The sequence below is a fragment of the Oryzias melastigma genome, linkage group LG7 (assembly GCF_002922805.2).
Source record: "Oryzias melastigma strain HK-1 linkage group LG7, ASM292280v2, whole genome shotgun sequence".
Classification (NCBI taxonomy): domain Eukaryota; kingdom Metazoa; phylum Chordata; class Actinopteri; order Beloniformes; family Adrianichthyidae; genus Oryzias; species Oryzias melastigma.
This window is the reverse complement of record NC_050518.1, coordinates 7,090,790-7,112,499: the sequence shown is the minus strand read 5'-3', so window position 1 is coordinate 7,112,499 and position 21,710 is coordinate 7,090,790. Positions and strand designations below refer to the sequence as shown.

At 37.2% G+C, this 21,710-nt stretch overlaps 1 protein-coding gene and 1 long non-coding RNA gene across 2 annotated transcripts; one reads left to right on the top strand and one right to left on the bottom strand.

Moving 5' to 3' along the window:
- Window positions 1–7,196: 7,196 nt before the first annotated feature.
- On the top strand, window positions 7,197–11,900 carry mmp9 (matrix metallopeptidase 9). The gene is made up of 13 exons (XM_024292823.2): window positions 7,197–7,550; window positions 7,786–8,024; window positions 8,119–8,267; window positions 8,358–8,486; window positions 8,569–8,742; window positions 9,462–9,635; window positions 9,718–9,891; window positions 9,985–10,140; window positions 10,231–10,471; window positions 10,558–10,697; window positions 10,782–10,932; window positions 11,025–11,128; window positions 11,207–11,900. The coding sequence occupies exons 1-13, from the start codon at window positions 7,413–7,415 to the stop codon at window positions 11,326–11,328; spliced, it is 2,091 nt and encodes a 696-aa protein (XP_024148591.1). The 5' UTR covers window positions 7,197–7,412; the 3' UTR covers window positions 11,329–11,900.
- A 4,229-nt stretch (window positions 11,901–16,129) lies between these two features.
- LOC112159031 lies at window positions 16,130–19,436 on the bottom strand. The gene is made up of 2 exons (XR_002921412.2): window positions 17,306–19,436; window positions 16,130–16,381 (listed from the first exon to the last, which is right to left on the bottom strand). It is a non-coding gene; the product is annotated as an uncharacterized LOC112159031 (long non-coding RNA).
- Between the last annotated feature and the right edge of the window lie 2,274 nt (window positions 19,437–21,710).

Sequence of the window (21,710 nt, the reverse complement as noted above, 5' to 3'; positions counted from 1 at the left end):
CACTGTTGGAGTTTCCCAATGTTGTGGAGTACTCAAGTGGAAATCAAAGAAAGTGTTGGGCAGCTCGCTCCTAAAATGTAGTTTGAAGTAGAATTTATACACTCCAAAGACATGCCAAGCATCCTGCCTCTAACTACATTTTGTTTTTTATATATAATAAATAAGAGAAGATAAGTTAGATTTAGTAAATACCTCAATGTCTGCATTTATATCCAGCTGTGAAAAAAAAGTTTACTTGTGTTTTTGCTTCCATGTAGATGCTAAATTAAAATAAGTTTTGAGCAAAAGTGATTTGATGCATATTTGGATCAATAGGCATCAAGTTTGACTTATATACTTTTCAGTTTTTTTATTTCAATTCCACATGCAAAAATTATGACGTGTCCATATAGAAAACTCATGAAAAAGACCTGAGAAGTATATAAAAGCTTCTAGTCAGAAGTGACTAGATACAATGAGGACGATTTTAGTGCATACAGTACCGGCCTAAGGTTTGGACACACCCTCTCATTCAGCGTTTTTTTTTTTTACATATATATTCTTGATTACTTACATTGCAGATTCTCACTGAAGCATCAAAACTATGAATGAACACATGTAGTGTTATGTTCCTAACTGAAAAAAGTTAAATAACTGAAAACGTGTTTGATATTATAGTGTAAAAAAATAAATCAAAATCCCATTTTGAGAGATGTTAGGTTCTTTTTATATTTTTGCTTTTGTTTGTGCTAAAAAATAGACAAAATTGATATGTATTATTAAGAAAATAAGGTTTTGAATACAAATACAAATTTCTTAAAGGCTAAAGTGAGACTAAACACCTCCTTCTAGGTTTTGATGAGTAGAAAACGAGCCCAAATGCCTACTTTACTTTACCCGACCCCGTTCTAGTCTTTTCAAAATAGCCACCCTTTGCTCTGATTTCTGCTTACACTCCTGGCCTTCCCTTGATGAGCTTCAACAGGTTGTCACCTGAAATGGTTTTCCAACAATCTTGAAGGAGTATCCAGAGGTTTTTGGCCTCTTTGCCTTCACTCTGCAGACCAGCTCACCCTAAGACATCTCAATGGGATTCAGGTCCAGCTGACTGTGGAGGCCGGGTCATCTGCCTCAGCACTCCATCACGCTCCTTCTAGATCAAATAGCACTTAAAGCCTTCATTGAGAATCTAGAATGTAAATAGTCATGAAAATGAAGAAACCCACTGAATGAGAAGGTGTGTCCAAACTTTTGGCTTGTGCTGTAAATTATTTTACAAGTAAACCGTGTCGTGTGAAACAAGCTTGTGGAAAGTTTTCCTGCAGCCTGCACTCCAAGTAGTTTGAAAACACTTGAGACAAGTCACCCTGAGACCTGAGGAATGGTTTAAAAGACGTTTGTGCAGGAGTGTGGATAGATCTGGGTGCATTCACAGCTATGTAACGACATGGTTCAATTGAAAGAGTTAATTAAGAAATGTCAGATCATTAGAAAGATAGTCCTACAAATGAACTTTGAAAAATGCATTTTTTATGTTTCTTGACTTTTTCTCAATCATTTGTCCTTTACAGCAGATGGGTGTATAAAGAACTAGAAGTGTTTAGAAGTAGAGCATGTCATTTCTGCTAAACTCTAAATTTAGATGAATAAGTTTAAAAAATGTTATCCTAGTGTGATTAAATATCCATTTATTTTTCAAATTATTTTTCTTAAATACATTTTGCTTGGTTATGAGACCACTGCTTTCACATACCGGTAAGAATTAAACTAAAAAAATGTAGAATTTATATAAAAATAAAAGAGAATTCCATCCAATATTAAACCAACAAACAAAACAGTTTCTTTTTGCCTAATTTATAAAAATATTATAAATTACTTTATGAAAATGTTATGTTTAGTCAAGAAATTATGGATTCTGTTTCAATTAGAGGATTTCTTATAAACTGAGCCCTATAAAGAGTTAATAGACTCCCATTTTAACACTATAGGAGTCTGAAGCTGAGCCTCCAGAGACACTCACAACTCATTTTTTCCTTCATTGTGGCTCTTTTTCTTCAAAGAAAATTAGTATTGTTGAATCAAATTTTTCTGAATAGTGAATAGGGACATGGCAGCTCTTGTTGTTTTTTGTTTTGTTTTGTTTTGGTTTTTTTTTTTTTTTGTAATAAACTGGCACAAATGACTCTTTTAGTTAAGTTTAGGTTGCAATTCCTGCTCCAGACTCACAATTGTCTTAACTGTTGTTTTTTTTTTTACAGTTTTTCTTGTTTAATTTTTTTACTCAGAAAGATTAAATTGGGGGAAAAATTACTATATCAGTGCAAATATAGAAAATAAAATGAAGGGAAAAGAAGCAGCCCACAGCAAAACAACTATTGTGATATTAAATGTCTTGACATATTTTACCACACATATATAGTTGTTCTGGGCACATGGCTGTGTGTCTTTGCAAATAGTTACCTTGTTAATGAAGATTCCAGTTCATCCTGGTGACGTCTTAGCATTGAGTCAGGACATTTGGACTCATTAAAACGTTTATTAAAAGTGTATTAGGATGAGAGGTAAAAGTGAGAGCTGGTACATGTGTATGCACATTTGTGTTGGTTAAATAACTAACCTGTTCTTAACTCGACTTTTTCATCTTTTCTTTTTTGCTATAAATCTAAAAGGAGGAACTACTCGAAAACAAGATATTAGTAAAAAACTCTCCCATTTGTCAATAAATGTTAAAATAAATAAATGAAGTATAACATCATTATAGACCTTTATGAACCAGTATGTCTTTCTCAGACATTTCCTTCAATCATTTAAGGTTTTCTAAACGTGTGTCTTTGATTATTAATGTCAGCCCCACGACACCTTTAACCCTGCAAGACAAACCGGCCTTCATTTACCTTTTTTCCTGTTTGTCCATCTTGGATATTTTGTTTCCAGATGCAGTGGGTTCATCATAAACTTGTGTGAACCGGTGTTCTCTGAGGGGGACTAAAATGCCCCTCCAGCTGAGTAACAGTCTGGATTAAATAAAGTAACTGGTAAAGCAGAAGTATCGTTCCTTTCTTCTGCTCCTGGAAACCATGAGTCAAAACTGGGCTTTTTGTCCACCAACCATCCCAGCCAGGTGACTACACAACACTGAGGCAATGTTTGTACATGGAATTAATGTTCTATCTTAACTTTTCATCAATCTTAGCAGGCATAAAGCTTTTGTCCAAGTTGTTCTGGAAATGATATCTATGGGCATGGGGGCTGCCCCAAGGTTTTTCCCTTCTCCAATTCTTTTGGGCTTTCTGTTGGTTTTCAGAGAAAGAGCTGACATGTTTCTGAGTTAGTTTAGCCTGAAGCATGTACAGTACCCAGTCAAATCGAAGTGGAAATTCAACACCTTTTGTGCCATCTCACTTCCTAGTTTTTTGCCGTAAGAAGTAACTAAAATAGAACGCAGGACAGTAGCCACAGATGGTGTCTTGAGAGTCAAAAACAAGCTTCAACAGGGCATAAAAACAAAAACCAGTCCAAGAATTACTGTAGAGCAGAGCAGACTCAGCACCGCTTGGTAAGTACCTGGAAATTGGATGTGGGAAAACATTTCCTCCACATCAAACCCAGTGACAGCTCTAAATGTTGCAAAGTCTCCGAGTCCCACCACAGGAGTCAACAAATTAGCCATCATACGACAGCAGCTAAAAGAAGGAAGCTGTCTACAGACCACATCAACTGACACTATGGGGATTTTCTTTTTTACATTCTCATCAGCCCAACAAAAAAAAAAAACACTGTGAAATAAAGACTTCTCTATTTAACATCGTATTTCACAATTCAATTGCAAAACTTGATATATGATGCTGAACTGTAAACATTGAATCTAGGCCGTCTGAGAGAAATTTAGAGCTCGACATAAACTGGGTTTTGGCAGAAGACACTACCGCTTAAATTTTGAGGTTGTGTCGTTTTCTCCCTCCCTAACGACTGACCTTAAAAAGCAGAATTCAGAGCACCTACCCATGTTTCTGTTCTATTCTGGGACTATTTTTGCTGCTTTGGGAAAGAAACAAAAGACGTCACAAATGTTCAGGAGTTGGCATTTGATGCTTTTGTTATAAATGCGCTTATAAATTATTATAAAGACTCCACCCACGTGAGCGGTGGGGATCTCAGTGCTGCACTCTGATATTATCCAGCACTTGTATGACGCAGTTTTCCATCTCGTATGAGTGCAGAGTGTGTGCCAACCGGCTGTGCTGTGATTGAGGGGGATTTGGGGGCAAAAACATGTGAAAATGTGTATTTCTTTGTGTTTTTTTCTTTGCCAAATGCCATTTTTAGGAACTAAGTGGCAAAGCAATTGAAATGCGGCATTTGTTAAACTGCATGGAGCCACATTCATTAAACATTTGACGCCATGAAAAAAATCAGTGGCAGATGTTTTCAAGTGAGCAGTGGGGATCCAATGAGGAGTCTGTTGTGAACATAAATAACCTTGTTATTGTGTCTGAAAGGCTTTCAAAAAAAAAAAAAAGCAATTGTAAGAATTTTATTTGTCTGAATGTTTCCTCTGGAACTAAATCTAAGTCGAACTCGTACATTTTTTGCAATAGCTTCCATTGTTTATGTTGCGTAAATAGCTCATAGTTTTTTATTAATATATTTTGTAACAAGGGACTGATAAGGTTATGCTCATAAGTTTACATACCCTGGAGAAAATTATTATTTCCTATCATTGTTTGATAGAACAAGAATGATAACACATAACAATTTATTTCCACTCATAGTTAGTGAGCCTGTTCAAAGGTTTTCACTCTGATGACTTTGTGAAATATGAACCCATATGATACAAAAGGATACAAACGGTCTTTCTGGACTCTCAACTGAGCCTCGCATCCTTCATCCAGTGCTAACATGCACTGACATTTCTGGATCCTGAGTCATGGAGAAAGCTGAAAAGCTGTCAAAAATCTACGGGAAAAGGTAACTGAACTGCACAAAACAGGAAAGGGATGTAAGTATATATCCAAGGATCTGAGAATGCCAGTCAGCAGTGTTCAAACTTTGATCAAGAAGTGGAAAGTGAGGAGTTCTGTTAAAACCAAACCACAATCACAAACATTTCTGCCACAACTTCCAGAAAAACATTAGAGATGTAAAGAAAAGCCCCCAAAATAACTTCAGCTGTGATCAATGACTTTGAAAAACTGCTGTGTGGATGTTTCAAGGTGTACAAGAAGGAGGCACCAAAAGAAAAATTGGTTGCTCGGTCGAGTCACTAAGAGAAAGACGTTTTTGCCCAAATGCAACACACACACAAACACACACCCCCCTGTCACACCTCCTACCCCCTAACTGACAGAGATAAACATTGGAAGGCAGGCTGAATCTGGCTTCACCCAACCACTAACTATGAGTAAGAACTTTTAGTGTTGTCATTCAAATTCTATGAAAAAGGACAACAAAATCGTACATTCTTCCACGGTATGCGAACCTATGAGCACAAGTGTATTTAAGTGTTTACTGTTCACTTGTTATTTTAGTTGCAGTAGTTTTGGATGAAATGATCCAATTTTACACAAGTCATTGTAGAACAAAAAGGGAAGTGCTTAATACAGACGGGAAATGACAACATTTCCTGAATTGATCTATTTAGTTGATGAGTAAACAGAGGATGTGTGTCAGAAGGTGTGAGACACATACCTCACTTTAGTAAGAAAAAAAACTGTTAATAACCCAACCCCTCCTCCGTATTGATAAAACTTCCATAGAAGGCCAGCAATAAATATATATATTTAAAAAAAAGCTGTCAAATAGGAGATCCACACTTCATTCGTTACGGTTAAAATTTTGGGTCTTTTTCGCCGAATCTTTCTGCAGGAAAAACAACATTTCACCTGGGTGTGATCAGGGCTCCTTAAGATTTCTTAAAATTTCTTGATACTTTTTAATTTATTTTTAGCTTTTTTCCTCTGAAAATATTTTTGTTTGAATATGGAAAAGTGAATTGATAGAATATCAGCAATGTGTTCTCTAGAAACAGTCCTGCATGTTTGCACAATCATGCAGGATCAGACTGAGTCATGATTTACTGGCCAGGACACATCTGTCCACCCTCTACCTATTCTTTCTGTAAACATAAAGCCAACCTCACATGAGCTGCTTTCTACTTTTAGGATTACAGATCATTCTCCATAGGAAATTATCCCTATGTGTGAACGGGAGAATGTCTTGTGACCTTAGGACGGACTAGTGACCTAGTCAGAGTGTACCCTGCCTTTGCCTAACTCACAAACTGTTGGATGTAAAGAGATTTCTGTGGAGGAAAACATTGTTGACTGTTGTTGGACAGAAATGTGGGTTAAAGGCCATTAAAAAGTGTGTTGCCATTTGAGGGAAGAATACCCAAACATGTGGTGTAATACTTCTTGCCAAATGACTCGAAGACATATTAGTAATGAAAGGGTGATTTTGGAAATGGGGCCATATTAGTTGTTGCATCAGCAAATATCGTGATGAGGAAGCAGGTGGTTCCCAAAAAAAGCCAAGGAACAAAAACAATAAAACAATCAATCAAACCTTCACACTTTAAGTAAAAGATAAACTAATAATCATTCCAAATATCAATGGTGGAAAGACTAACACAACAGCAAAATCTTTAAACTGTGGGCCGAAACATTGTGTGATTGGTATAACATTGAAAAATGACAAATAGGTTGATTATATTTATCACTGCTTTTAAATAACTTGACCCAATTTTTATTTGCTGTGGCATCAATGAAGAGGAAATGAAGAGAACTTGAAGCAAGCATTTCTTCAATTATATTTATATGAATGCTTAAAAAAGAAAAAGCAGAAGTGTCTGGCTGGGTTCTGTGAGTAAGCAGAGATAGTTTCTTCTTAAACAAAGACAAACACAAATCACATGTTTTAATATTTTATTCTTATATTATTTAAAGTATTTCTTCTATTAAACTGCAAGCCTTTTGGTTTATTAAGAGCCCAACACATTGAAACATTTACAACTAGTTATCATATTTACATGAAATTTTCCATCTTAAACTGATTATTATTGTTGTCTTTAAATTTCTTAAAAATAATAATAAAAGAAATACATCAGTTGTTAGGTTAAGGTATATGTGGATGTTTGGGAAATTTCCCCAGTTGATTCATTCAGTATGCTATTGCAAGATATAAGTAGGAGGACTGAGGTTTGGGTGGGCGGGAATGAGGTTAAGTGACTAACACTATGCTGTATAAATACTAGGTCCTCAACCCAACCTGAAACACAACCAGAGGAAAAGAGCCCAGGATCAAAACAAAGAAAGAAGATAAGACTGAAGAACAAGGAGAACTGATCTGCTGATAATCTTTTTCTTTCGTCGTAGCAGCAAGATTTGACTGCATATTTTTGTTGCTTTTTGCACAAGTCCGCACTAGATCTCAAAATGAGAGGCTGTGCTTTAGTTTGGTGTTTACTTTTGGGGATCAGCATCCAGAGCGGATGGAGTGTTCCCCTCAAATCTGTTTTTGTTACCTTTCCTGGAGATGTCATAAAGAACATGAGTGACACAGATTTGGCAGAGGTGAGTAGCAGATGGTTTGTTTAATCGTGCTGGATTATTCTTGCAAAAAAAAAAAAAAAAAAAAAAAATCACATTTGAATTCCATGCTTTAATCTATTTTCTATGATATCCATTTACAAAAAAATTATATTTTGTTGTCATGAAATGCAGCCATTCTTCCACACAAAATCCTCTCATGTAGACATACTGGTGAGCATCTTTTAGTTTTTAATGGTTTTGTCATGTTCTTTTACAGAGTTATCTAAAGAAGTTTGGCTATATGGACACTTTACACCGCAGCGGCTTCCAGTCCGTGGTGTCTACTTCCAAAGCACTGAAGAGGATGCAGAGGCAGCTGGGGCTGGACGAGACAGGACAACTGGACACGCAAACACTGGATGCCATGAAACGGCCTCGCTGTGGTGTTCCTGATGTAGCTAACTACAAAACCTTTGATGGAGATCTCAAATGGGATCATAATGATGTCACATATAGGTGAGTGAAAAGAAATCTGGAACTGTTCAGTTTCTGACTAAATTGAATCATCATGTTTTGCTCCCATTCATACGTATATGGTTGTTATCCACAGGATCTTGAACTATTCTCCAGACTTGGATAGTTCTGTGATTGATGATGCCTTTGCCAGAGCCTTCAAGGTGTGGAGTGATGTGACTCCTCTGACTTTTACTCGTCTCTTCGATGGCACCGCTGACATCATGATATCTTTTGGGAAAAAAAGTATATTTTTTGTTATTGTTTTGCTAATTTATTTACAAATATGCATCAAATTACATCAAATTAAACAGATGTATTTTTTTTTCTTCTTAGACCATGGGGATCCATACCCATTTGATGGTAAAGATGGGCTTCTAGCTCATGCTTATCCTCCTGGTGAGGGCCTGCAGGGAGACGCCCACTTTGATGATGATGAGTTCTGGACTCTGGGAAAAGGACCAGGTAACCATGTCTCAAAGCACATTTGTTGTCTCCCTCTAGTGGTAACACAGGAGAATGTGCTAAACATGATCTTCTATTGCAGTGGTAAAGACGTACTATGGAAACGCCGAAGGTGCCATGTGTCGCTTCCCCTTTGTTTTTGGGGGCAAAACATACACCACCTGTACCAGCGAGGGTCGCGCAGACAAGCTGCCGTGGTGTGCAACCACAGATGACTATGATAAAGACGGCAAATACGGCTTCTGTCCAAGTGAACGTAAGTAAAAATACTGGCTAGAAAAACCAAGTCCAATCCTGGTGCTTAAACACCACCACCTTGCTTATTGTCCGGGCCTCCCATCTCCTTCTTACTGCTAGGATTACATCAGGAGCTGATAGACTTAACTCACCCGATCCAGGTTTGCATTAAACTTGGCATTAAATGCTGGAGAACTGGCACAATTCTCCAGCTTAAGTTTCCAGAGTTCATTTCCCTCAATAATCCAGAACAAATTTTCACTCTGAATACACCCAAGGAGACCATGGTCTGGGACCAGGAACCGCGCTCTGACCCATCTTTCAAGCTGATCTTGGTTCGATTCCTATTGAAATGATTAGATGGATCGGATGAGATTTTAAATTTAAAAAAACTGCAAAACGTAGGAATTTTTCCTCTCGTTGCTTTGCCCCACCCTTGTAATTCCAAGCCAAGGACTGAAAAGATGTTCAGTCTTGTGGTTCTGTTTACAAGTTTTGGTTTAAACCAGAATAGACCAGTTAAATGCCAATCTGAATACAGACCAAGCGCAAAGTTCAGGACTTGATCCAGACCAAATTAAGAGGTCTCTGTCCTGACCAATTAACTTTTCCAGTCTACATACACCCTTGGTCTTTGGGGTTAAGCATCACTGGTAGACTAAAACAGAATAAGCTTACAGTTAAAAAGAAAAAAGTAAAGACATTCATCTATACCTGACTTTGACCATCTTCTCACAGTTCTTTTCACGATCGGAGGAAACTCTGATGGGGCGAAGTGCGTCTTCCCTTTCGTCTTTCTGGGAGATGAGTACAACAGCTGCACCACAGAAGGCCGCAACGATGGCTACCGCTGGTGTGCCACCACCAGCAACTTTGACCAGGACAAGAAGTATGGATTCTGCCCAAATCGCGGTGAGTCTCATTAATCCCTGTCTGTGAATTGTGGAGTTGGCCTGTGCCTTTGTTTATGTGGAACTGTTCTGTGATTGGACAGATACAACAACCATTGGAGGAAATTCTGAAGGAGAGCCCTGCCACTTCCCATTTGTGTTCCTTGGGAAGGAGTACGACTCATGTACCAGTGAAGGCAGAGGAGATGGGAAGCTCTGGTGTGGTACCACTTCCAGCTACGATGACGACAAGAAATGGGGCTTTTGTCCTGATCAGGGTGAGAAAAAGGAATAAATCGTAAAATACGGTCAAATCCATTTGCTTTTTAAATGTTTTCTTAACTAACAAAGTTTGATTGCTTGTGTTCCAGGCTATAGTCTGTTCCTGGTGGCAGCTCATGAGTTTGGCCATGCCCTGGGCTTAGATCACTCCAATATTAGAGAGGCACTCATGTACCCAATGTACAGTTATGTGGAAGACTTCTCTCTGCATGAAGATGATATTGAAGGCATTCAGTATCTTTATGGTCAGTCCATGGAATAATCTATCTTTTCATAATGCTGATTAAAGGTGTCTTCTGTTCTTTCCAACAACACTGACATTTGTTTCTTTTCAGGTGGTAAAACAGATCCTAAACCAACTGTCCCTCAACCCAACACTCCCACCACTACAGCCATACCAGACCCTGATGAGACTGACTCCACTGATGAACCAGAACCAGAACCTGAACCTGAACCCACCAATCATCCCACCACCACAACTTCAACTCCATTGGACCCAACAAAAGATGCCTGCAATGTCATCAAATTTGACACAATCACTGTGATTGGAGGAGATCTGTATTTCTTCAAAGATGGGTAAGTAACTGAAGTCTTCTTCTAAAAGTAGGTCTTAAACAAAGACAAAAATCCATTTAATCTTAGACTTATATTCTGATCAACAGGCACTATTGGAGGAAGTCTGGAAAGGGGGATTCAGCTCTCAAAAGCCCCATGCTTATTTCTGAAAGATGGCCTGCTCTCCCTGCTGTTATTGACTCTGCCTTTGAAGATGTCCTGACCAAGAGGCTTTACTTTTTCTCAGGTAATAGAACTTTATCATTTTTAAACTAAACAACTGATGTGTTGTGCACCCATTGCAATGAGCCTTGTTGTTTTGTCACAACAGGCACCAAGTTCTGGGTTTACACTGGGAAGAATGTTTTGGGTCCACGCAGCATTGAGAAGCTCGGCTTGCCGGACAGCGTTCAGAAAGTGGAAGGAGCACTGCAGAGAGGACAGAACAAGGTGCTGCTCTTCAGTGCTGAGAACTTCTGGAGGTGAGTGTGGGCGCACAGTTAGATTTTAGCATGTAGTTGCTTTCTTCATTCAGGAATCTGACTGATTGTGATTTTGTGGCTGATTGACACAGACTGGATGTGAAGACCCAGACAATTGACAAAGGCTACCCCAAATTCATTGATGTTGTCTTCGGTGGTGTTCCCATTGATGCTCACGAAGTGTTCCAGTATGAAGGTAAATACATCTTTTCTCAACCTCAAGACAAACAGTTTGTCTGCAGATATGACAAAAATTGCAATATTTCTCTTTTAGGTCATACCTTCTTTTGCCGGGATCGTTTCTACTGGCGGATGAACAGCCGAAGGCAGGTGGATCGTGTTGGCTATGTGAAATATGATCTCCTCAAATGCACCGATCCCTCAAGTGGCTACTAAAATGTATTGAAGGATGAGATGAAAGTAGTCTAAAATGTCAGGGCAATTTTGCAAATGTGTAAATGCTTTGAAGAATGTGATGCAGTGTTTGTCCTTAGCCTCTGTGTACCATGTGAGTATTTCTATGATGTGAGATTTGGCTTTCATTTATGGTGACAAACCATTTCTCATAACACTATGGGCCTCACTTTAGTCCAAAGATGTCATACAGATCAACAAAGTTCCATCTATGACATTAATTTGTCTGTGATCTGAATATGGCAAACAGTTGTGTGTATGTTTACCTGAAATTTGAGACTCACAGCCAAACCTGAACCAAAAAAATGGAATCTGATGACAGATTTACATATTTATTTTTAAGTCTGACAGGTTCAGACTCCTAACAGTATTGAAATATTTGATATTTATAACTATATATAATTTTAAATTTAACAGGAGTTTTTTTTGTTGTTGTTGTTTCTGTCTCATGTTTTTTCATGATCCTGTTTTTTTTCTGAAAATTGTTGAAAGCCAAATGTTTGCACTGGAAGACAACACGTCTCAGTCAATAAAACTATTTATGTGACCAAAAACTGAGTGTGAAGTTTGTGCTTTGAATGATGAAGACATTATAGTTTTTGTAACTGTGGAGAAATTCACAAAACACTAAGATAAAACTCATCTTTTTCACTGAATAGAAATGTCTTTCCCAAAACTGCATGAGAGACATATCACAATAAACATTTTTACTGTATGGTTACATAAAAAATAATTTGGGAAGAGAAAACAAACATAATATAATGTACTACTGTTTTATATTTATTTATTATTATTGTGTTTTGTGGACATATACATAGGTTAACATTTGATCACTTAATAAAAGTTATCTATGTGAAAATTATTAAACACCAAGACATTGGATGACATCTAAGTCAAGCTGATAGGTTTGTTGCCTAAGCAGTGATTGGTGCTCCACTGCTTTCCCCCACTGCCCTTTACTCCTATGTTATGCCTTAGAGAGGAATAACGTGTACTGGCCAGAGTCACCAGCTCAGAGCCTGGAGAAAAAAATAACTGGGAAGGGTTTGGCCATGGAGTAATTCATTGTAGAGTTTGACACACAATTTATTTAATCATTTTCTTAACTCATGAAGTTCTTAATAACAGCTCTATGTGTCTAAAGCTTTAGTCCCAGTTCTATACACCTGTACAGGTGTATGGAACAGTCCTGATGGCAGGAGAGTCAGGAATCGGGCCCTACACCTGTGAAAACAGCTGCCTGTTTGGAAGTGATTTACAATCTCCTGCTAGGTTTTTCAGTCAAATCGAAACACCTTGTTTCATGTATTTCATGTAATTTCTTATTGGATTGAAAAAAGGTCAGAGTGACTGCTTGTATTTGGTCATTTTTAACCTCTGTGCTATCATAGGTATTTTGATGTTGGGAGTGGAGTCATCTTAACCTACAAGACAGCGCACTGAGCTTTTTTTTTTTTTTTTAATGAGTTTTGATTTTCACTGGTGTCAATGGCAGACATGAAATCCTGTCCACCTTAATCGCCATTTGTCATGGGATGGATAGCATGTCAATGTAAGACTTGGATCAATCCCAAGTTATCATCCCTTTGACAATAGTCAGTGTGTTCAAATCATACCCTTCTTACCCGCTGCAAGCAGTTTCTCTCCCAAGCTTGGCTCCTCCACTGGATCTGAGGGTCCTGTGCAGTGTCTTTGCTGTTCCCAGCACTGTGCTTTTCTGGACTGAGATGTCTCAGGTTATTCCTGGGATCTGCTGTAGCTCCTCTTCCAGTTTGGGGGTTACTGTCCCGAGTGTTCCGATCACCACGGGCACCACTGTCACATGTCACCTTTACTCTTCTCTGAGTCCCTGGTATGTTAACCTTTATCTGGAAGCCCCACATGGTATTTGCTCTGTCACTCTCTATTGCTGTTGGAAGTGTTTCCAATTTTGACCTTGGGGTTTCCAGTCCATATTCTGCACATATAACTGTACACTATACAAGCCCCTTCATTGTGGGACTCCATGTATGCTTTCCCAGCCATCATCTTAAACCCTGAAGTTATGTGCTGGACTGTTTCAGGAGCCCTTGGGTCTTGTCTGGTGTGGTAGACTTGTGCCTGTTTTGCTCTGGTGCTCTGGGCTTGATCCTGTTCTGCCAGGATGAGTGCTTCTGTGTTGTTCTATGGGACAGCCCTTTCTATCAATTGGTAAGACTTCCTGATATCAGCCACTTCGTTTATGGTACAGTGGTACATCCCATTTAGGGGCTTGTACTCCCATGAGGATCTGCCCTCCAGCACAGCATCCTCTGCTTTCCATTGCCTCCATATCTTTCCAATTTGTTGAGTAAGATGTTATGATTGATGGTGTCAAAAGCCTTTTTCAGATTGATTAACACTACCACTATGAACTCCTCAATATCTGTGCCGTTTATAATTTCTTCGGTCAATTCTGTGATTGCCATGGATGTTAATCTTTTTTTTTCTGAAACCACATTGATCATTTGATTATGTATTTCAACAGAATTTTCCAACCTTGTGAGGAATACTTTTTTGAGTATTCTTGAAAATTGGCAGAGTAGAGACGCTGGTCTGTAATTTGTGAGTTGATCTTTGTCCCCTGATTTGTGTAATGGTGTTACTTCAGCTATTTTTATTTTCTGAGGAAAATTTTCCAGTCTAAAAAGATGGTTTACAAATATAGGTCAATAATGGAATCAATGACCTTTTTTTAGTACCATCATATTAATTCTGTAACAGTCTTTTTTATTTTTATTGCTTGCCGATTCTTTTTTTTTTTTTTACTTTCTTTTGCTTCCACAGGTTTCAAATAGATTGAGTTTGATTTCTCTTTATGTAGAGTTCAGGGTTTTCTTTTCCTGATTTATTTGAACAGTTTATTTTGTCGGGTAACTTTGGTCGAATTAAAAAATATATATATATGTATTAAACTTCTTTGTCATATCCTGAATATTGTTACACATGTTTACTCACTAAAAAGTCTGGATAATTTGTTTTATCGTTGTGTTTTAACAACACTGTTCAATACTTTCCAGATTCCTTTAGTACTTGATTTTTTTTTTTTTGTATAAGTCTTTTTTGCATGCTCTCATAATACCGGTTAATTTTGTTTCAATATATATATATATATATATATATATATATATATATATATATATATATATAAGAATCAGTAGTACTCTGGTGTTCCAGAAATACCCCCCATCTTTGTCTGCAAGCCAACAAGTAATCACAATACAAACAACCAGTTAACACTCATTTTTATGATGATTTATGCCAGTCCAATTTTAAAAAAGGGTTAAAGAGAAAAGGGTGAGACACATCTGAGAAGGATTAGCTCTAAAAGAGATCTCATTATTGTCTGTTTCATGTCTCTTTCATTTCTCTTGAATGTCTCACTAAAGCCATTAATGAGAACGATTTGAGAAACAGTAAAAACAACAATAAATATGTAAATGTTACATTTTATTTGGCATTTGACCAGCACCATCAGTACATTTGTATTCTTATGTCTGCCACGGACACCAGACAAGATTAAAAATACTTAGAAAAAAAACTTCAGGGTGCTGTATTGTGGGGTCCAGATGACCCCACTTTTAATGTAAACATGTCTAGGATAGCACAAGAGTTAAAACCACCTGGCTTCTTAATGAACTATTTTGGGTAAAACCAGAAATACATTCACAAAATTGTGTCGTATTTTACCCGGAGATCTATTTCAAACAGTGCAAACTTTTTTTTATGTAATTGCATTAAGTACATGAACTGTGGCATATTCAGTCGGGCCGACGTGATAATAAATACTTCCAGATTCTAAACAACAAACACACCGACAGCACTGCTGAGGTACAAGGAGGAATCTCACTTGGCTTTGAAACAACAGAACTTACATGCTTCCAAATCCTAGAACACACTTGGCAGGAACTGTATTAAAACTCCTGGTCCACGAAAATTAAAAACAAAAAATAAATAAAGGATGAAAGAGTAACCAGTCCACATACTGTAGATCACAGCAGTGGCCTACTGCTTAGAACCTGCTCTGGCCCGGCATTTGCTGACAAACGCTTTCTTGAGCTTGACCTCCACAATTTTTCCCAACCAGGTGGAGTGGCACATCTCAGGACACAAGCTGTAACACAAGAACATTAAAATCTAGTATGAGTAAAATGACAATAGAGAGCATATAACAAATATAACACTTCAAGATGCAAGCAAATCATAGTTTTACATAATGCTGCCGTGAGATTTAATTTACATGTCATCTGATAGGTCAAAATAATAATTTCTGGCATCTAACAGCCAGAATTCAGTTAAGATGACATATTACACGTGACCTCTATAGCTGTTAAAAGAATTTAAATTCAGCATGTTACTTCTTTGGGCAGTAAAAATCTAACAAATAAGTTCAAATCTGTTTACTTAAAGATGGGTTAGATCAGGGGTGTCAAACTCAAGGCCTCCAGGGCCAGCCTGATGCTGGTCTTCTCTAAATCCTGCATTATCTGCTGCTCATTACCTGGATCAGGTGTGTTTAGCCAATGAGGAGCAGGAAAACATGTAAGACACCAGCCCTTGAGGCCTGGAGTTTGACACCCCTGGGTTAGATGCTATTGGACAATAATTCATTTTGAGTGTTGAACTTATATTTTGATAGCAATCATTGCTATACTGTAGCCTGATCGAACATGTTTATTGTTCCCAGAATTCTAGCATAAAATGCCCAATTTTAAGAAAAACTCAATCAGGATTGCGTCGACGGATCCACTTTCCTTCTTTTCCAGAGGGATTATTTCCAGGAAGACCAAAAGGGACTTTGATACTCCAACAGTGAGGACATGATTGGACAGTGCATGAAACTGATGCATGCGATGTGGTTTAGATGCGTGGTTCATGGCAGCAAGGCAGAACGATGACACAAACACACCACACCCAGGGAAGAGCTCCCGCTGGCCTGATGGTGAAGATGGGCTATGGTGAAGTCTCTCTCCAATGAGGTTTGAAAGAGTCTGAAGCTCTCAGACCTGGTCTGGATCTGAAAGAGAGAAACAGTAGAAAGAATACACGGGTGATATTATTCTGTTTATTTGCTGCTTTTAGTGCATTCTTAGCTCTAAAACAATTCTGTTTCACTCCCATTTCTTATTGATGTTCATTGAAGCTCTACTTGGAACTAGGACTGCCGCGATTAATCGACTAATCGACTATCAAAATAATCGATTAGTCGAGTAATCGACGACTAATTTAATAGTCCTTACTTTGTATTAAATGGAATCAGAGTGTAGTAAAGTTAAACAAAGTGAGCGTTCAGCACAGAAAAAAATACTTTTTTATATTTTAGTCAGCAAGACCAAAACTTTATTTTTGGTTAAAAATAGTTCCTTGTTTCAGATGCCGACCTCACTTGATTTAATCTCATTTTAATACCAGAATCTGATAAAGGACAGAAGCTACACGATTTCTTAGAAAGTTTAATAAACTATTATCTAAATTATCTTTACTTTTTATTAGTTTAAAGCTAATGATGATTAAGATGTGTACTTTAGTTTGCCCATGACCCGATTAGTCGACTAATCAATAAAAAAAAACAATCGCTGATTAGTTGTCTGTTAAAATAATCACTTTTGGGAGCCCTGCTTGGAACCTTGTAAACCCTTGTGCAATTCTAGGCATGTTTACATTTAAAGTGGGGTCATCTGGACCCCACGAGACACCGTTCTGAACTTTTATTTTTTTCTCAAGAATTTTTTTTTTTTTTAATCTTCAATGGTGTCCGTGATAGACATGAAATCCCGTCCAACTCTGTCATGGGAGGGATCATACATTAACATAAGGGTCATCTGGGCCCCATAAGATAGCATAAGGGTTAACCCTCGTCCTAATATGTGTGTATATATATATATACACACATACAAACATACATACAACAAAGCAACAACAACAGTACCTAAACACTTACTAGATTGCTCATTCCGTTAAGGGGTGTTCTCTCAGACCTTCACTTTCTGGGTTGGAATCCGTAACGTTTTCTTTGCTGGCATTTCTTTCTTGTTCATCCTGCTAATGGAAAAGATACATTTATTTGCCTTTTTTTTTTTTTTAATCACACCAAGCTAACCATACCATCTTCAACAATCTGAATGGATTGTGCACGGAGCTGTGTGCTGTATTTCTGTTTTAAAATAAGACCAATCTTTCATTTTTCGGTTGTGGCTAACTGAATTCATCACTAACTTTGCAAATCTCAGCGTACTATTTCTGCTGTTGTCTAATTGTCTTACACTATATGTTAGTTTGTCATTGTATATACACAATGACATCCAAAAAAGTGAAGTTTGCCTTCCTAAAAACACCAATCAGTTTTCACAAAACACTACCATGTACAGTATGATCAAAGTAGTTCCTGAGATTAAACGTGACCGTGTTAGAACATTTAAAACACTGTCAACTGAACTTTGACACATAAGCGGCTCACTACGTGATCAAAACAAAACACTGCATCAAAATTGGCACTAAAAACACATAAAAATAATTTATAGAGATAAGAAAAAGTACAGAAACAAAGAGAGTGAGTGCGAATGACATTACCATGGGGGAGAAGTCAACCCTCCATGTTATTATATCCAGCCCTCCAGATCATTTTGTTTAATTGTTATAAATGGACAGTTTTTTAGACTATTTTGAAATGTAGTTATTTTTTCAATAGAATAGCTTTATCAAAAACTGAGATGCCTTGAATTGACATTGAGTGATATAATCAGCAAAGGTTGTGATTAACAGAGTCAAAGGCTTTCTAAAAGTCTAAAAAGAGTATAAAACTATCATCAGAAACCAGGTGTGAGTAATCTAGAATGTCAAGAACAAGACGAATATTGTTGGAGATGTGTCTGTTTTGTAAGGATCCAGATTGCGTCTCTGCAATAACTAAATTTAGAACAAATTTAAGTTTTTGCCAAAGACAGATGCATAATAATAGTCATTATTTAATAGATATATTGGGCGCCAATTGTCAATGAGAAGTATATCTTTTTTGGATTTTGGTACAAGGGTGAGTACTCCTTGATTTAACATTAGAGGAAGGATGCCTTTTTCTATGCTCTCTACAAATACCTGGGCAAGAAAAGTTCCCAGTTCTTTCTTCTTTAGCTTAATTATAGAAATAAGAGACTCATTCAGAAACCTTTTCTTGTACTATGTCCAGTTTAAGTAGTGAGTTATTTAGAATCCAATAAGCTTCCCTGTTTTGGGGCCTAGTCTAAATTTGTTAAGGCCACAAATTATATAATTTTCAATCAAAGAAAGGAGCTGGGAGTTTTCAGGTTTAGAGTTGTAACCGTATATGTTAATAGTAATAAAGATCTTCCTGTGCGTGGATATTATCATGAATACACCATGTCCCTGACTGTCACATTTGCCCTGTAGGATGTCACCTTCAAATTTGGTTTTAACTGTGAGAGGGCCAGCTGAATGCTGCTACCATGTGATGGGTATATATTTTCACCCCATTGACACTTCCAGAAGTTTGTGTCATTACTTGTAGAAGAAGAAAACAAGAAAAAAAATCTGTTTTTAATTGTTTAGCAAATAGGAACAGTGCTTTACGTTTAATGGTGTTTTTTTAAACCCCTGGCATTCAAAGAACCTAAAGTTAAAGACAGAATTTAAAAATGAAAAAAAGAAGAATGAAAAATCTGAGTAAATAGGAGTGTGTTGTGTTTCTTCCAATATGGGCCATAGTTCACATAGTGGGAAAACTATTTTAAATAATCTTTATGCTATCTTTAAGAACTTAAACACAAGATAGCACAGAAATGCATTTATATCTCACCATTAAAATTACATTTCAGCTGCCAAACTAGTTATACATGAACATGAACGTCCCTTCCCAGGCTAAATTCACTTGTTCTACGGGATATTTTAGGGGATAATTGTAAAAACAGGAATGGTTTGGATCAGTGACATTGTTAAGAGCAGCTATCAAGCTACGAAGTTTCAAGCTTTCAAAATAAGAGCGGCCAAGTAAAACAAGAATCTCTGGGTGAAGGTATTTTAGAACATTACGTGACAATAGTCACTTTCAGATTTTTGACAACAGCTTCCAATCAATTTGATCACGTTTACCTTTATTTTCCCGCAGATCAGACACAGTTATGAGCAAAAGCAAAGGGTAGCTATGTTAGAACCACAGAGAGCTAACAGCAGCTCACTGACTGCAGTAGAAAACATTGAAACATTCATAAGATTTACCTTAATGTCAGTTACGTTGAAATTGACTTACTTTAGCTGTTTCCAAGGATTTTGTAAGCACTGGAATATAGGCAACTTTTAACTTGTCAGAAAACATCTGTAGCTCCATGTCTCAAACCTAAAGCTAATGCTAGCGTTAGCATTAGCATAGATTCAAAGAATAAAATCATAAATACCTTCACAATTAAACAAGCAGCATTCACTGAAGTACTTGTAACCGTTGTCTAACTTTAACCGGGTCGTCAGAGAGAAATATTCCAGGACTTGTTTAATATCATCCATAGGGATTTGGGGAAGCAGCCGCAGCCTTCTGCAGGAAGCAGGGCTACTGACATTACTCTGACTTGTGAACGATCTAAGAGGAGGAAACGAAAACCACCAGGTAGGACATTTATCAAATAAATATTGTACAAATGACAATTGGTTAGGTTACTCTTCATTATTTATGTAAAATTGCTTTAAACAGCGCTCAGCAGTCAGCTTTGTCGTTTAAAAACAAAAGAATACTCCGGCGGTGTATGACGTCACGTGATATTTCCCAGCATGCACTGCGGGTCAAAATGTATCTTTTTAAAATAAAATTCTTTTACAGTTATATTTATTTTTCTTTGTACTTCATTTACAAGTAACATATAGTGTATCATTCAAAATTGAGGGAAAAAAAAAATTGGAATTAAAACCATTAGCTTGGAAGTAGGGTGTTTACCCCCACTATAAAAGGCGATCAGCGACAAGCGGTCTATTGGGATTGGTCAGTCTTATATGCGGGAAAAGAATTAGCCCCCACAGTTGGTTGATGGGCAGGAAGGATGTACTGTGGGTGAGCCGCAGGCTCTCTGGGGTCGCCACGGTCATGGAAGGTACTCGTAATACGTGGGAGGCTTCATCGTACTGACCGACCGACTGACTGACGTACTGACGTAGAGACGTAGGGACATGACGTAATAATAGAGACGCATCAGACCTAATGCTAATAAATGCCCTCGTCCATGTTGAGTAGCCTCTCCACCTAAGGTAATACAGACCCCTAAGTTGAGCCCTCGCTGCGGACTGATCAATCCTTTTAAACAACCTATATTCTAGTTGTAATATGTATGTACCTCCATCAAACTAATACACTGTTTTTCGACCTTTTTTGAGCCTAGCTAGTTTTGTATTTTTTTTTTCTTCCTTGACAAAAATTCTGTGGCAGAAATATGTAAAACAGGAGAAACTTTACTGAGTTACAGATGTATTGAGCATCAATCTCGTGACAATTTTTCTAGGAGAAAAGCTGGAAGTTGCAGCTGTTTTTCCTTAATGCTGTAAAAAAAAGTTGCGGTAGTTTTAAATAATAATTTTCAACTAAATTAGTTGAAAATTTGGTCAAGTAGTTGTTTTTCCCTTTATTGATTTATTAATTACTTTATTGATATGCAATTTTATGTGACCTCACATAAAACAATAATAGATTCTTTCCAAAGAGTGGTTTATTTTTTATATATTTCTTTAAAATTTTGTGCCAGAGCAACTGTCATTTTTGAACTATATGATCACAATATGCTTGTTTTTAACACACAAAAAACATGATATTTAGGTTTAATTGTAACAACACAAAAGTGAACATTTTGAAGTTTTATCATTTTTTTTTATTTAACAAAAATGCTTTATTTATTTTTGGGTGAATAAATCGTTTAATTTTACTAGCATAATGCAGAAGTGCAGTCACTTAAACTAAATGCATTATGGGAGATGAGGTCCAAAAACTGATGCTGATGCTGGACAGACTCGCATCTCTGAGCTTCATTATTTTGTTATTAAATATACATATTAAAGCTTTGAAAAAATACTTGCAGGCTTTTCTTTAGCTTTCTGTAGTTGATTCAGATTACCTCATTTGATTTAAGTCTCGTCTAATGCCAGAAACAAATTAAGGAGAAAACCTACATGATTCATTACAGGCTTAATAAACTATTGTATTTATTCTTAGTAAGCATATAGCTTAAACACTTCAAGTTTAAAGCTAATTATGGTTAAAATGTGTGTTTTACACCCAGTCGCCACACGAACCGATTAGTCGACTAATCAAAAAAAATGATAATCGGAGATTAGTCGACTATTGAAATAATTGTTTGTGG